At 56.0% G+C, this 13,129-nt stretch overlaps 3 protein-coding genes across 3 annotated transcripts; 2 read left to right on the top strand and 1 right to left on the bottom strand.

The window, feature by feature from the left end:
• Window positions 1–1,078: 1,078 nt before the first annotated feature.
• On the top strand, window positions 1,079–2,605 carry ISF_04699 (HLH transcription factor (GlcD gamma); the record flags this gene model as incomplete). Its single annotated transcript, XM_018848304.1, has 1 exon — window positions 1,079–2,605. One exon carries the CDS (start codon window positions 1,079–1,081, stop codon window positions 2,603–2,605), a length of 1,527 nt encoding a protein of 508 aa, XP_018704639.1.
• Window positions 2,606–3,478: 873 nt separating this feature from the next.
• ISF_04700 (protein family UPF0171) lies at window positions 3,479–5,942 on the bottom strand (the record flags this gene model as incomplete). Its single annotated transcript, XM_018848305.1, has 3 exons — window positions 3,479–4,499; window positions 4,592–5,000; window positions 5,063–5,942. 3 exons carry the CDS (start codon window positions 5,940–5,942, stop codon window positions 3,479–3,481), a joined length of 2,310 nt encoding a protein of 769 aa, XP_018704640.1.
• Window positions 5,943–8,138: 2,196 nt separating this feature from the next.
• Window positions 8,139–9,406, top strand: ISF_04701 (Protein kinase-like domain protein; the record flags this gene model as incomplete). Its single annotated transcript, XM_018848306.1, has 2 exons — window positions 8,139–8,852; window positions 8,912–9,406. 2 exons carry the CDS (start codon window positions 8,139–8,141, stop codon window positions 9,404–9,406), a joined length of 1,209 nt encoding a protein of 402 aa, XP_018704641.1.
• Window positions 9,407–13,129: the final 3,723 nt, after the last annotated feature.

Consider the following 13,129-nt stretch of genomic DNA (forward strand, 5'->3'; position numbering starts at 1 on the left):
ACAAAGCCGGTGTTTTGTAAGTGCAACCCGCTCCTACCGCTCTATTTACCTATCCCCTCATCCTCCTCTTCCTCGTCCCAACTTTCCCTTCAACATCATCACCATCACCACCGTCATCGCGCTCCACCTTACCTCTGTCATCATCGCATCTTGCTCCCGCTCTTTGCCCGGCTACCTACCCAACTACCCAACTCCTTCAGGACTGGTATATTTCCTTTTTCCCGTTCTATGGGGCACCTGTCCGCGCTGTTGCCGATCCTCAACTCCCTCAACACGGCTGTGGTGCGCCTCACTGCAAACTGCTACGCTGCTCTGCTTGTTGCTTCCTTCCCCTCATTCCGCTTGGCTGACCACACTTTCTTTTAGCGCCCAACAAGCCTGCCTGCACTGCTGAAATCGCCCACCAAGCCTGCCCAGCTTTCCAAGGCTTGCAACGCTCCTCGCCGCAAGTCCCAACTAGCCGTCACCGCCTACGACCTACCCTACCCATTTGTGTCCGTGGCCAAAAAAAAAAAAGGACCCTTGGCGCCCGTCAAACTTGCCGCATCCAACTGGCTCCGCCCTACCACTCACTGGCTCTCCTCTCCCTTCGTCAGAAAAGCAGCCCCTCGCACCAAGTCCCCGACAACCATTTCTGACGTCGCACCTCTTTGCCCTCCCGCATTAACATACAGTGCTACCTGACAACTCACAAACTTATCCGTCTTCCGGCGACACATGGCCTTGCCATAGCTCTGCCGTCTCTGTGTTGCCGTTCTATCTTATCACCCACACTAGAGGTACGTCACCAGCCTTTCCGCACTTTCTCGAATCCTCCGACATCCGCGCTGGATCCGCCCTCATCCCGTCACTCAAACTCGTCATCCCGCATTTTCGCACAACACCACTCCTTTGGCTGCCCGCTGCCCCTTCCCCCGCATCGTAACTGACCTTTTGCATCAGCATATTGCTCGATTCCCAATCCTTTTCGATCCCGCCTGCGCCGCTTGCTGCGCACCAGCTACTCTCGATAACCCAGCCCGTTGGGCATCCTTCCATTTTCCAAACCCGTCGAACCCGACTTCGCCGACCAGTCCCCATGGCTCAGCACGGCTTCGCTCAGTTTGGCTCTGCCAACGGGGGCAATATAGACCCCAACGATCTCGCAATGGGAAGCGGAATCTCGCCCTCCTACCCCAACGCCAACAACTTTAACACAAACTCAAACCAGTCCAACGGCTTCTCCAGTGGCTCTGCCGTCTTTGGTGATGACGAGCTGCTCGATGGTCTCGCCAGTCCCGGTGACAACCAACACCTTAACCAGGAATTTGGTAACATGAACATGGGCTTTCCCCAGTCAAACTTTACCCACCGTGGCTCCCTCCAGATTGACCCGACCAATGGCTATTCCAGCACCCCGGATGGTGATCCTATTCAGAGCCCCTATGGACATGGATTTAACAACGCACAGTTCCGCCAGATGAGTACGTCACTGCACTCTCCCATGTCCTACAATGGTTCTCCCCTCACTGCCGGCGATATGGGCGCAGCCAGAGCCAGAATGTCCCAGGAGATGCAAAGGAAGGCTTCCAACAACCGGACTCCCATGACACCCAAGACAAACAGTCTCCACGGAATCCCCATCGGCTCCCAAGAGTCTCCCTCCTTTGGTCCCCAGTCCATGCGCAACTCTGGCAGCCATGACAAGTCCCCTGGTCACTGGTTGAACACTCCTACCGGCAGCATCCCGGCCTCTTATAACTCGGGGTTTTCCTCGCCCATGCAACAAGGTATGGTACCCATCAACGAGGTCATGATGAAGGGCGGCACCTCCATGCCCGCCAAGCTCAGCGGACCCCCCGGAGCCACTGTGTCTTCCCAGGAGATGAAGCGTAAACGCCGCCGCGAATCGCACAACCTTGTGGAGCGTCGCCGCCGCGACAATATCAATGAGAGAATCCAGGATCTTAGCCGTCTTGTTCCATCGCACCGTCTCGAGGATGAAAAGATTCGCAAGCTTATCCAGAACGGAACCCCTCTCTCCCCCACCCTGACTGGCATCTCCAACCCCTCTCAGGCCACTTCCGGCCTTGCCGGTCCTGGAGCCAGGAGAGCCACTGGCGGTGCCGCTGGCAATATTACCACCGGACTCCCCATCGAGGACAAGGACAAGGGCCCCAACAAAGGAGACATCCTCAACGGCGCCGTCAGCTGGACCCGCGACCTGATGTGGATGCTGCACCTCAAGCTCCAGCAGCACGAACATCTCATGAACACGATTACCGATCTTGGCGGACAATTTCCCTTTGAGCTGACCGACGACGAGAAACGCATGCAGTCTGAGCTCGCCGAGGCCCTGTCGCGGTCTGAGAATGACAACTTGACTTACTCGCGTACCTCTGGTTCTGGCCTCCGCGTCCCGGACCACACTGACTATCGCGGCGAGCCACTCAACGGCAACGGTCCCAACCTTGACACCATCGGCATCACCCCCGATGCTTCCGGTGTCTTGGGCGGCGATATGGGAGACGCCGCTCAGTTTTGGCACGAAGACCATGATGACGGTAGTGGCAATGTTCCGCTCAACTTTAAACATGAAGATGAGTATGACATGGACCTGAACTAGGCCATCACCACTTGTTCGTTCTATGAATAATGTCTGCATCGGCCGCTCTACCAGTAGCACGCAGGGTCCTTCTTTCATCAGCATATCTTTGGGGCATGATATTGGCGTATCGGTGTTTTCTGTCGCGGGCCCACGACGCTTTCGTGCCGTCTCTGCTCTTTTATCTTGGCAACGTTGGCTGAGTCGCTACTAGCGTCTCCCTTCGCTGCTGGCGTTTCGGACTTCACACTATGGAATGGCGATATGGAGCTGGCTTTCTATTGCCATGATTCAGTGGCTCTCGGACGGCAAGATTTGGCATCTACACGATTTTTACGGGACACAGCGAGTCCCTTTGATCTCAACCTCCTTGTGTTCTTTTCCCCTCTTCTTATGTACTCGTTGCCTGATTTACCCCGTTTTCATTTCCTTTCACATTCTCAGTCAAGGGTGCTGCGCCTCTTGTCTTTTTCCTTTCCATTTATCTCCTTTATTCCTGCGCGTTATACACTGTAGTGAGCTTTATACAGGGGGGTGTATCTGTTCTTTTTTTCAGCACAGGGTAGAGTGTTCTTTGGTGGACTTTGTTCAGCATCTTTTAATCCGATATACTCGTTGACGCTTTTGATACACTTTGTGGAGGATATTTGCTTTTTCAGATACCACAGACTATTTCTTCATATTTTGTACTGTTTCTCCCCTCTGGTGCAGTTTTTTTAATTTGGGAATTGAACTATTTGCTCAATCATTTGGCATGTGATATTAAGTACTCGTGACAAACATGACCACAGATATGTCTGCCGCTCTAGCTAGCTTCATTAACGACGATGCAGCCGCGCGCTATCAATCCAAGTCATATGACACTATATACACTGTCCTTGCTACCGCAGCCGGCTACCAATGCCTCGTGCAGATGAGGTACTCGCTCATGGCAGTGAGGAGCGTCCAAGCCTCCTTACGCTTCATCTCCTCCTGCAGGGCGATCCTCTCGAGGGGGCAGCGGCCGTCAAAGTAGCGGCACATGGCGGGCCAGGCCTGGCGGACGCGGTCGTCGCGCAGGCGGGCGGCGATGGCGGCGAGGTAGCGGGACTCGGGCCCCGTGGCGCGCTTGGCGTCGAGGATGACGCGGGGCGCGACGCCGGCGAGGTGCGGGCTGCGGTTGGTGGACGGGTGCGGCACGGGCTCGGGCACGGGCACGGGCACGGGCACGGTGCCGACGGAGGCGGAGGCGGTGGATGGCAGGGAGCCGCTGGCGAAGGTGGTGGTGTCGGAGGCGGTGCTGGCGATGCTGGTCTGGCGGGCTTTGCTGGAGGTGCTCATCGGCGAGGTTACGGCGACATCGTCGTCGTCAGCGTCAGCGTCATTGTCGAGGTGGTGGTGGGAGTGGGAGAGCTGGTTGTGCGGACGAGATATCGGCGGCGCGGCGGTGGACAGCGGGGAGATGGACGACTCGGCGCCTGCAGAGCGCGGTGACGAGGCCGAGGGCGTGGGCGCGCCGGCGGCGGCCAGCTCCTCGGCCTCCATCTCGTAGTCGACCTGGTAGACGATCTCGGGCCAGACGACGACGTAGGCAAAGGTGCAGAGCTGCGTGACCCAGCCGCCGCGGAGCAGCCACGCGAGCATGCGCAGGTAGAGCGGGCGGTGGACCTTGCTGGGGCAGAAGGACTTGTAGGGCCGCGGGCAGACGGACATGTCGGAGAGGAGGTTGGCGAGCGGGGGCGCGAGAGGGAAGGCGCGCTGCCAGCCGGCTGAGGCCTCGGGCAGGCGGTCGAGGTCGCAGTTGGGCGAGACGACGTAGGTGTCGCGGGCGTGAAGCGGGGGCACGGCGATGGCGCGCCGCCAAAAGATAAAGTGCTGGGCGAACTTGCGGACCTGGGAGAGGCTGAGGACGTTGCTCTGGCTGACCTGGTAGAAGCTGTATCAGTGCGTAAGTATTGGGGCTACAGGTTGGGGGAGGCGGTTGCAACCAAGAGGCTTGGTTCCCGTGGCTTGCGTCTTTGCTCTCACCTCATCGTCGGCTTGGCCAGGCGAACAAACTCAACCATGGGCAGGGCGCCAGGGTCACCGTCAGCCTGCAGCTCAGCGACAATCTTCTTCTCGTCCTCGAGGAGAAGCAGGCCGAAGTTCCGGTCGAGAAAGCCAGGCTCCTCGAGGGCATCCACGGTGAGGAAGGCGTTGGCGGTGGTGAGCCACAGGCCGCACCCGCGCCCGCAGCCGTGCTGGGTGGTCTCATCGGGCAGGTCGGCGAGGCAGGACGGCGCTGGGATCTGCACCGACGGGCTGAGGACTCCGGCAGCGGTGTCTAGATGCAGCGTGGCAATGCGGTTCTGCGAGATGGCCTCGTATACATCGCGGACAGAGGCGGCGAGGGAGGATTGTTGCAGGAGTTCCTTCCATAGCTGGCTCATTCGTGTCTCTGCATTTCCGTTAGACATCCGTCGATATGTGCGTGTGAGAAGAGGTAGGTTAGTGACATACTGTCTTCGCGCGCGCGGTCCTTGGTGGCGAGAATCTTCTTAGACTCCTTCCACACAAAGTCGCTGTGCTGTTGGCTGTATTTAAAGGCCTTGTTGACCTTTTTCGCAACGTTAGAGTAGAGGGCATCTACTAGTTCCCTGGTACCGTCCCTTTTAGGCTTCAGGATGAAGACAAGATTAAACATAGTCATAGAGCTCCTCTTTTCGTCATCTTCCTCTTTCTTGTCCTTCTCCTTGTCCTTGATCTTGTCCTTGGCCTTATCTTTGTCCGTGTCGGCCGGGCCGTCCGAGTCGGGTTTGGCGGGCGGCGCGGAGACGGCAATGGAGGGCGCGCGCGACGTGGCCGTGGCCGAGACTTGGTCGTCGACGATGGCTGATGCGGCGCGGCCCGTCGCAGCTCCAGGACCAGCAGACTTGCTTTTCTTGGCGCGCTTCCACTTGCCGCTCTCTGGGACGTGGATGGGGTAGGAGACGCAGAGGAGCGGGTCGAGTGAGAGCTGGAAGAGTTTCTTATGGTAGGGCCGCGCGGGGGTCAGGATACCGGCAAGATCACGCGTGGGGAAGCCGGCGACGCTCTCCCAGGGGACCGTCTGGGAGCCGGCGTCGGAGATGACGTGCTCGTCATACGCGGTGTGGCGGTTGCTGCTGCCGCCGCGGCCGTGCTTGGCAGTGGGATGGTCATTGGAGGAGCGGAAGAGCGGTCGCGAAAGCCGCTCAAGCAGCATGTCCTCGGAGTCGGCACCATCGCGAGCGTGGTCGCCGTCGGGGCCGCCGACGGGGAGGACGGCAGGCGGGTAGTGGAAGACGAAGGCTGGGCCGTCGCGCGAGCGATTAATGACGAGGGCGACGGCGATGAGGTTGTCGGGGTTGACAAATGACATTGTGCTTTCACATGGCGTGGGCGTGGAGGACGGGCTACGTCTGCGCGACGTGCATCGCGACAGGTTGTGAAGGAGCAAGAAACGAAGGGGAGGGGCGAGGTTGGAGAAGCAGGGTCGCGAGGTCAGGTGCGGTGGGGACGCTGGATCTGAGTCGGTGCGGGGCCGAACGACATATGATTTATTTGTTTTAAAATAATAATATTATTCTAATTGAATTCATTTTTGTGTTGATTTCATCGTATCGAAGATGAGGGTCTCTTCAATAACTAGGGGCCATATTTGCTGGATTTCTTGTTCACAGGTGGTCAAACTAAGCTTACAGAATGCCCCGCGCGTTTGCATCGTATAAGTATCGTGACACCAACCGTTATTAGCTATCAGAACGCGCCATGCGCTCTGGGTTGGCAACGCGCAATTTGTAAGCCACACTGCATAAAAGTTACTGCTTCAATGGGCAAATTCTTTGATAGCTAAAATCATTACCATTACAACACAACTGCAAGACGAAGCGTGGCTGGTCTAAGTTTCGGTGCATGATATAGGGTAGCTACCAGTATCTACGGATAGACGTTGTGTAATTGGCATAGCCTAGAAAATGACGTAGTGCTGGCGGTACAAACTAACACGTAAAATTACCCCTCCAGGGCTCCCAACGATCACTGTCGATATTATGCAGTCTCGATGCCGCATGTGCGTTGCATGCTGCTTGGCCGCATACTATTTGCCTCCCTGCCTGCGTGCCTGCCACGTATGACAACAGGAGTCGAACCTCGAAGAGGCAGCTTCTGAGACAAGACGAAAGCGTGCAGAAGCTGAGTCCCTGTGAACGACATCAAGTGACGGAAGAATTCTATTTATGCAGTCATTGTTATGCAGGCCTTGTGACGAGGCGGCGACGTGAGGGACGCCCCCGGACAGGGGTTGCGGGGTCTCCTTACCTCAACACACAACTAGAACAGATTTGGGGGCTGCAGAGTTGTTGATAGGCTGTCGCGTCTGTAAAATCTACAGGATGAGTGTTGATGTGAGAATTTGAAATTATCAAGTGCTCTTTTTTTTGTAGATATTACTCGTAACCCGCATGTTTCAAATCTATCGAATTCGTGCTTGGTTGCGTAAATGGTGGCGGACTCGACGCAGGTATGTAGGTCACCCATGTGAAGGGTACTGGGTACCTCTGCCTAGGCTATCCGATGTACACACATAGATTGCAAGTACCAACCCGTTGGGACGCACTGGCCCGGGCACATGCCAGCCTTGTAGCCATGAACGAATACCTGGCCAGTCAATAGCAACGGCTGTTGCCAGACATTTCAAAGCGCTTGCAGATTTGGTAGATGTACGGATACCCCTCCGTACTTGCACGGAGAGAGCCAGCCAGATGTTTGCCTCATGACGCCATGCTAGGTAATCACCAACCCAGGGCGGCGGCACAGTCCGAAATAGAAAAAAAAAATGAAGCAATAAATTCTCGTTGAATAATTACAGCCAGACACGTCAAATCTCCTCTTATTAGGGGCAAATTGAAAGTGCCTGCTCAACAAATCGACATCCTCGGCACCCCAGCCAGTACAAGCGGACAGCGCCACTCGATGTACCTGGTACCTCTCTTCCCACGTCTGCTCCTCCTTGTCCCCCCCTCCAGACAAACAGGCGTCGCGCAAAAAGTCTCCCTCCATGCCACCAAACGAAAATAAACTATCCGCTGCATCCCAAAGCAAAAGCCAAAGCCACGCAAGCCAACGCATTAGCTCGCCTCAACCGTCCTTGCTTTTTGAACCTTCCGCTAGATAGATTGCAAACTAGCGTACCTGCCCGACCGCTTGTTCCTCTCAGCCACTGACCCCCTGCAACGGCTCTCACATGGTCCCTGGCCGCCTCATCACTGGCTGCCCTCCCCGCCCTCGACAACTTGCCCAAGCTACAAACAGCAACAGGTCTCGTGCTTTCTGCCAACTTCATCCATCTTGACAATCTGTAAGATTCCCCTCTTCCGTCCTCCTTGCGCTTAGATCGGCCACCAGACTGACATTTCTCTACCCCAGATCCATCACCGGCCTTTTCTCTACGACAAGCCAGCGACCTGTGCCTCGCTTGCCGCCCCTTCCTTCCGAATTTTCACTCCTGCTCGCAGTCTCTCCTGAATCGCCTCGGCTCCTTCTCCTCCCTCGGACGCTCACTACACTCGCAAAAAACATGGCTCCCGCCGCCGTTAGCACCGGCCCCGGCCATGTGCGCTTCATCCCCTTGACCTACGACCCCTCCGACTCCCAGGCCTCCGCCCTTAAGCTCATCCACACCATTGCGCCTCACTGGGCGAACGACGACCATGTCGAGTTTGTCCGCTTCACCGACGGCATCACAAACACCCTCCTCAAGGCCATCAACCGCCGTCCAGGCATGTCCGCGGCCGAGATTGACCGCGAGGCGATCCTCCTCCGCGCCTACGGCAACGGCACCGACATTCTCATCGATCGCGAGCGTGAGGCCGCCAATCACGAGCTGCTCATGAAGTACAACCTCGCACCCGCCCTTCTTGCCCGCTTCGCCAACGGCATGCTTTACCGCTTCGTCCCCGGTGGCGTTGCACAGCCCAAGGACCTTCCCGATCCCGTCCTCAGCAAAGCCATCGCCCGTCGTTTGGCGCAATGGCATGCCACAGTTCCATGCTTGCCCGATGCTAGAAACTCGACCACCAACATTGACCTGACTGGCAGCAGCAACAAGGCCAAGATTGCCAACGCGGCCCCCGGAAAGCCTATTCCCAACCTGTGGTCAACCATCCAGAAATGGATCCTCGCTCTGCCCGTCGGCACCGAGGCCGAGCGCGAACGTCAGGTCAAGTTGCAAACAGAGTTGGAGCTTGTCGTCAAACAGCTCAGCCAACGCCCAGGCTTCGGGCAAAACGGAGTACGTTTGCCGCACCACGTGTTTGCCCCCGTGTACACTGACAACTAACCCTGGAGTAGCTTGTATTTGCCCATTGCGACCTGCTGTGCGCCAACGTCATTATGCACAACGATGACGACAAGCCTTTTTCTGTCAGCTTCATTGACTACGAGTACGGCACGCCCTCTCCTGCCGCTTTCGACATCGCCAACCACTTTGCTGAGTGGGCCGGTTACGACTGCGACTATGCCGTCATCCCCCGTCGAAGCCAGCGTCTAACCTTTGTGCGTGAATACATTGAGACGTACGTAGAGCTCTCGGGACAGGATCTCGACATTGAACGCGAGACGGCCAAAATGATGCAGGATGTGGACGATTTCCGTGGTGTCCCTGGCTTCTACTGGGGTATCTGGTCGTCCATTCAGGCCACCATCTCCAAGATTGATTTCGACTATGCTTCTTACGCGGAGCTGCGTCTCGGAGAGTACTGGGCATGCAAGCATGAGCAAGATGGCACGCGTGCCGCCTCGGGCAAAGAGATGCCCTTGCGCGAGTTGACATGGGGAAGCGAATAATGCGCTCGAAGATGCTATTGACGGGCAAAGCGACATTCCACTGCCCACCGCGTTTGCTTTGTAATGCCTCATCTACTGGACATGTATGAGGTTTCCACTGGCATGTTTCCGGCGAAGCTTTGCACTCACGCCACGCAAGACATGATCTGCTCTTGGGCGTTTTCCTTCATACCGGCGGCTTCTTTTCTTTCTCGCGTGCTTGCATGGGCTACAAGCAACGCTACCCAAGCTACTTTGTGGCCACGTTGAGCGGTTTTGTCATCTACATTGTTTTATTCCACATACCACAAGGAGCAACGGCGTACATTGAATTCATGCGAAAGACTTTTTTGGGGGCAAGACAAGTAGGGGCGGAGACGGGACGATTCATTCAACATGGCAAGGACACGAGTTTGTTTACCATTACGACTGCGGTATACACGGTGCAATTCCGCATTGATAGTTATTGAAGACTACTTTGACATTAATTGCCCAAGTTGAGAAACCTAGAAGCTGTGACAAATCAACGTAAATCTGCAATTGTAGACCGGGCAATGGGTTGTGGAAGAGTTGGAGTTTGGAAGGGTGTTGTAAAAAGACGCAGACGAACTGACACTACAAATGGAATGATGGGAACTTTAGTTGGCCGCCAAGAGAGACGGGGACATATTTCACTACAAATCACCCGACCAAGGATGAGTCGAAGCATAGTCGTCATTTCCTGGCAAGGTAAAGCTAGAGGAATGCTGCTCACCCGGCTCACAACTCAGTTGATATATATCCAACACCAAGTAGAGAGACTTGATGAAATTGTGCGCATGTCAACTCGAAACAGTACTCTGGAAAAGGACAGCACCATGCCGAGTATACAGCCGTGACGTTGTACAGGGCTGCACAACACGTATCCCAAGCTCGTTCCATCCGCGTGCTTCGTGGGCAAGGCCGTGCCCTGATCCCCCGATGTCTCGCCGTCTCGAACATGCGGCGCAACGCCTCATGGGCGGACGCTATTCGCCTTGCCCCTACGAGCCCTCCTGCTGGTTGTCCAAACGACGTCTTGCTTGGCCTTGCCTCCTCTACCCAAGTGGCGTGTCTTTGCTTCTCGTCAGTCGAACGAGTTGCCGACATGTCAACCTGAGAGGAGAGGGAAAAAACGAAAACGCGAGGCCAAGTCTCAAGTCTTTCCCTGGCAAGGGGCCGCGAATAGACGGGGGAGATCATGCATGCACCGGCGTTGGGCTTCGCATCTTAAAGCAAAGAAAAAAAAACAACTTGGCCATGGCCCTTCTCGGCGTCCTCCGAGCGATGAATCTAACGATGGGCCCGGCACGGCCGCGATATGCAAGGCAAAGCCTTTGCTTCGGCTGAAGGAGGGGCGTGGCGTGAACGAGTTTCGCTTTTTATCCATACATTGTTCTTTTTGTCATTGTCCGCTGGGCGAACGAACGAACGAACGAACGAACGAACGAGCCAAACGGATCGAGGATCATGCCAAGCAGCTAGCCTTCCTGACCCTTCCCTCTGGGCGGACAAGGCTGCTGCGATCTCCCTTTGACGATCCACCACCGACCGTCAGCGATGGGGTGTGGTGACGGCGCTTTTTCCAGGTTACGCGTAAAAAACCTGTCGGTGAACATTGACCCGTATTACGTGTTTTTGAGGGGCAGCGCGGGCAAAGAGATGGATGGCATCGCAGGCCTCTCTCAGCTGGCGGAGTTGTCGGGACCCGGCGCTGTGGTAAGCTGAGCCGCATGGCATCGCATTGCGTGGCGGCGGGACGCTTTTTTCGCGGCTCTCGGGGCTGGGTCGGGACAGTCAGAGGGATGGCTGAACTGTCTCCATGGATGTACATATAATCACGGAGATGCACAAACACTTGAACATGGATTGTGGGCTCGTTGGTTTTTTTTTTTTGGTGTCGTTTCGTTCGCTGCGGGCCGCGCGGCGCGGTGAGGCGGGTTTTGGGGCCTAATTCGACGCTGATGGAGAGAGCCGCAGCTTGCCGGCGGGTTTCCCCTTGCCGGTAACGTTTGGGCTGGGGGAGAATGAGGGAAAAAAAAGTCGCCGAAGCTGCATCAAGCTCGCGATTTGTGATTGATCCAGGGTCTAGCTAGTTATTTCTTTCTATCCATCCAAGGTGAGGCCAGGTCAGGTATTCCAGTCCTTGGGGCCCGCAAACAGCCTTGCATTTAGCCTCGACGCTGACCACCAACGTGGACGACGCACAAACGAACGAACGAGCTCGGGTTGTTTGAAAAAAGCGGCCCTTGCCGATTTTGACGTGTTCGCGCGCCGCCCCCTTCACCATGTTGCCAGGGATGTCAAATGGTCAAGACTTGAACGAAACGAATCTACGATGCTGACCTGATGGACGATGAGGAGGGCAGCTGGGCTTGCGGGGGAAGGTGGATTCGAAATCCGTTGCGAGCAATGAAGAGCGAGAGAACACGACAGAGAGTGAGGGGGCTTCCTAAGACGGCAAGGCTCTGGACTAGGAAAGTTTATATATAAAAAGTGAGAGAGAGGCTCGGGGCGAGATGATGGCTCTTTTGGCGTTTTTGTGGCTGGCATTCGAGAAGAAGTTCGTCCTGGCTGGGCAGGTGAGTGACGATCTCGGTCCGTTAGCTCCGTTGGCCATCGCCAAAGCATGTTCCATTTGCGTTTTTTTGATTTGATAGAGATTCGAGAAGGAAAGTCGATAAGGGCAAGCAAACAAATGCACCTCATCCCGCCCAACGCAGCAAAACGGCCGTCCCGCTGCTGTCGCGCATTTTATCCCCGAGCTTCCTCCCCCCCCCCCCCCCCCCCCCCCCATGACATGCTTGGGAGAGAAGAGGAGGGCAGAAGTCCGCGCCGATCATCAAAGATTACGATGGATCCCCCTGCCTTTTTTCTTTTTCCCTTGCCCACACCTCCTCCCCTCCCCGCTCAGCGCAACGGGTACGACAGGCTGAGTGGGCGAGGAAGCACAAGGAAAAAAAAACGTGATGGGTTATATTCGTAGTCTGGTGGACTGCCAGAAAGTCGCCTTGGCTGGAACAGGAAGGTCGAGAAAGGGGAGGGGCGCCACACCTTGCAAGGCGTCGCCTGGCCCTACACAGCACCACCCGGACTGCCTTTTGAGCGTTTGGCCGTTCGTGTGTGCGAGACATGCACGGTGGCATCAGATGATGGTTCCGTTTTTGGGGCGGCGACCACCAGATGCGACCACCAGATGAGAGGGTAGCAGCGGGACTGGACTGGAGGTTGTCCGTGTGGCACGTTGCGAGTTGATGCCGACCGACTCCCAAGGGCGGTCCATGTGATGCGGGCGATAAACTATATGAAAATGTAATAAAAGATAGAGAGAGAGAGAGTCCAAGGACAAGGGGTGCATTTGAATTTACGAGCCGGATAAGGGACATCACTTATCGTTGATTGAATATTGGCCCATTGGCAACGATTGCGTCTCCCGCTATCAAAGGCGAGGATGTCATACGACTTTTGGTGGATTTGATTGCAACGACACGGCTATCGCGTTTTTCTTTGTTGCAAATGCAGTGGACGGCAGGCATCGGCGCGGGTTGTCTCATCTCCAGGCCGTTCTCCCAACAGAAGCCAACATGACAAGAGAGCCTGACCAATGTCAAGGCGAGAGAGCGCGAGAGATGGCGAAGCTGTGTGCGCAGTGAAACCAAATTCCCAGCCGATATTACAAAAACGGGCTGCAGGAGACGAGAGACAAGCCGGGAGAGGGGGGGGGGG

Source organism: Cordyceps fumosorosea (genome assembly GCF_001636725.1).
Source record: "Cordyceps fumosorosea ARSEF 2679 chromosome Unknown scaffold_10, whole genome shotgun sequence".
Classification (NCBI taxonomy): Eukaryota; Fungi; Ascomycota; class Sordariomycetes; order Hypocreales; family Cordycipitaceae; genus Cordyceps; species Cordyceps fumosorosea.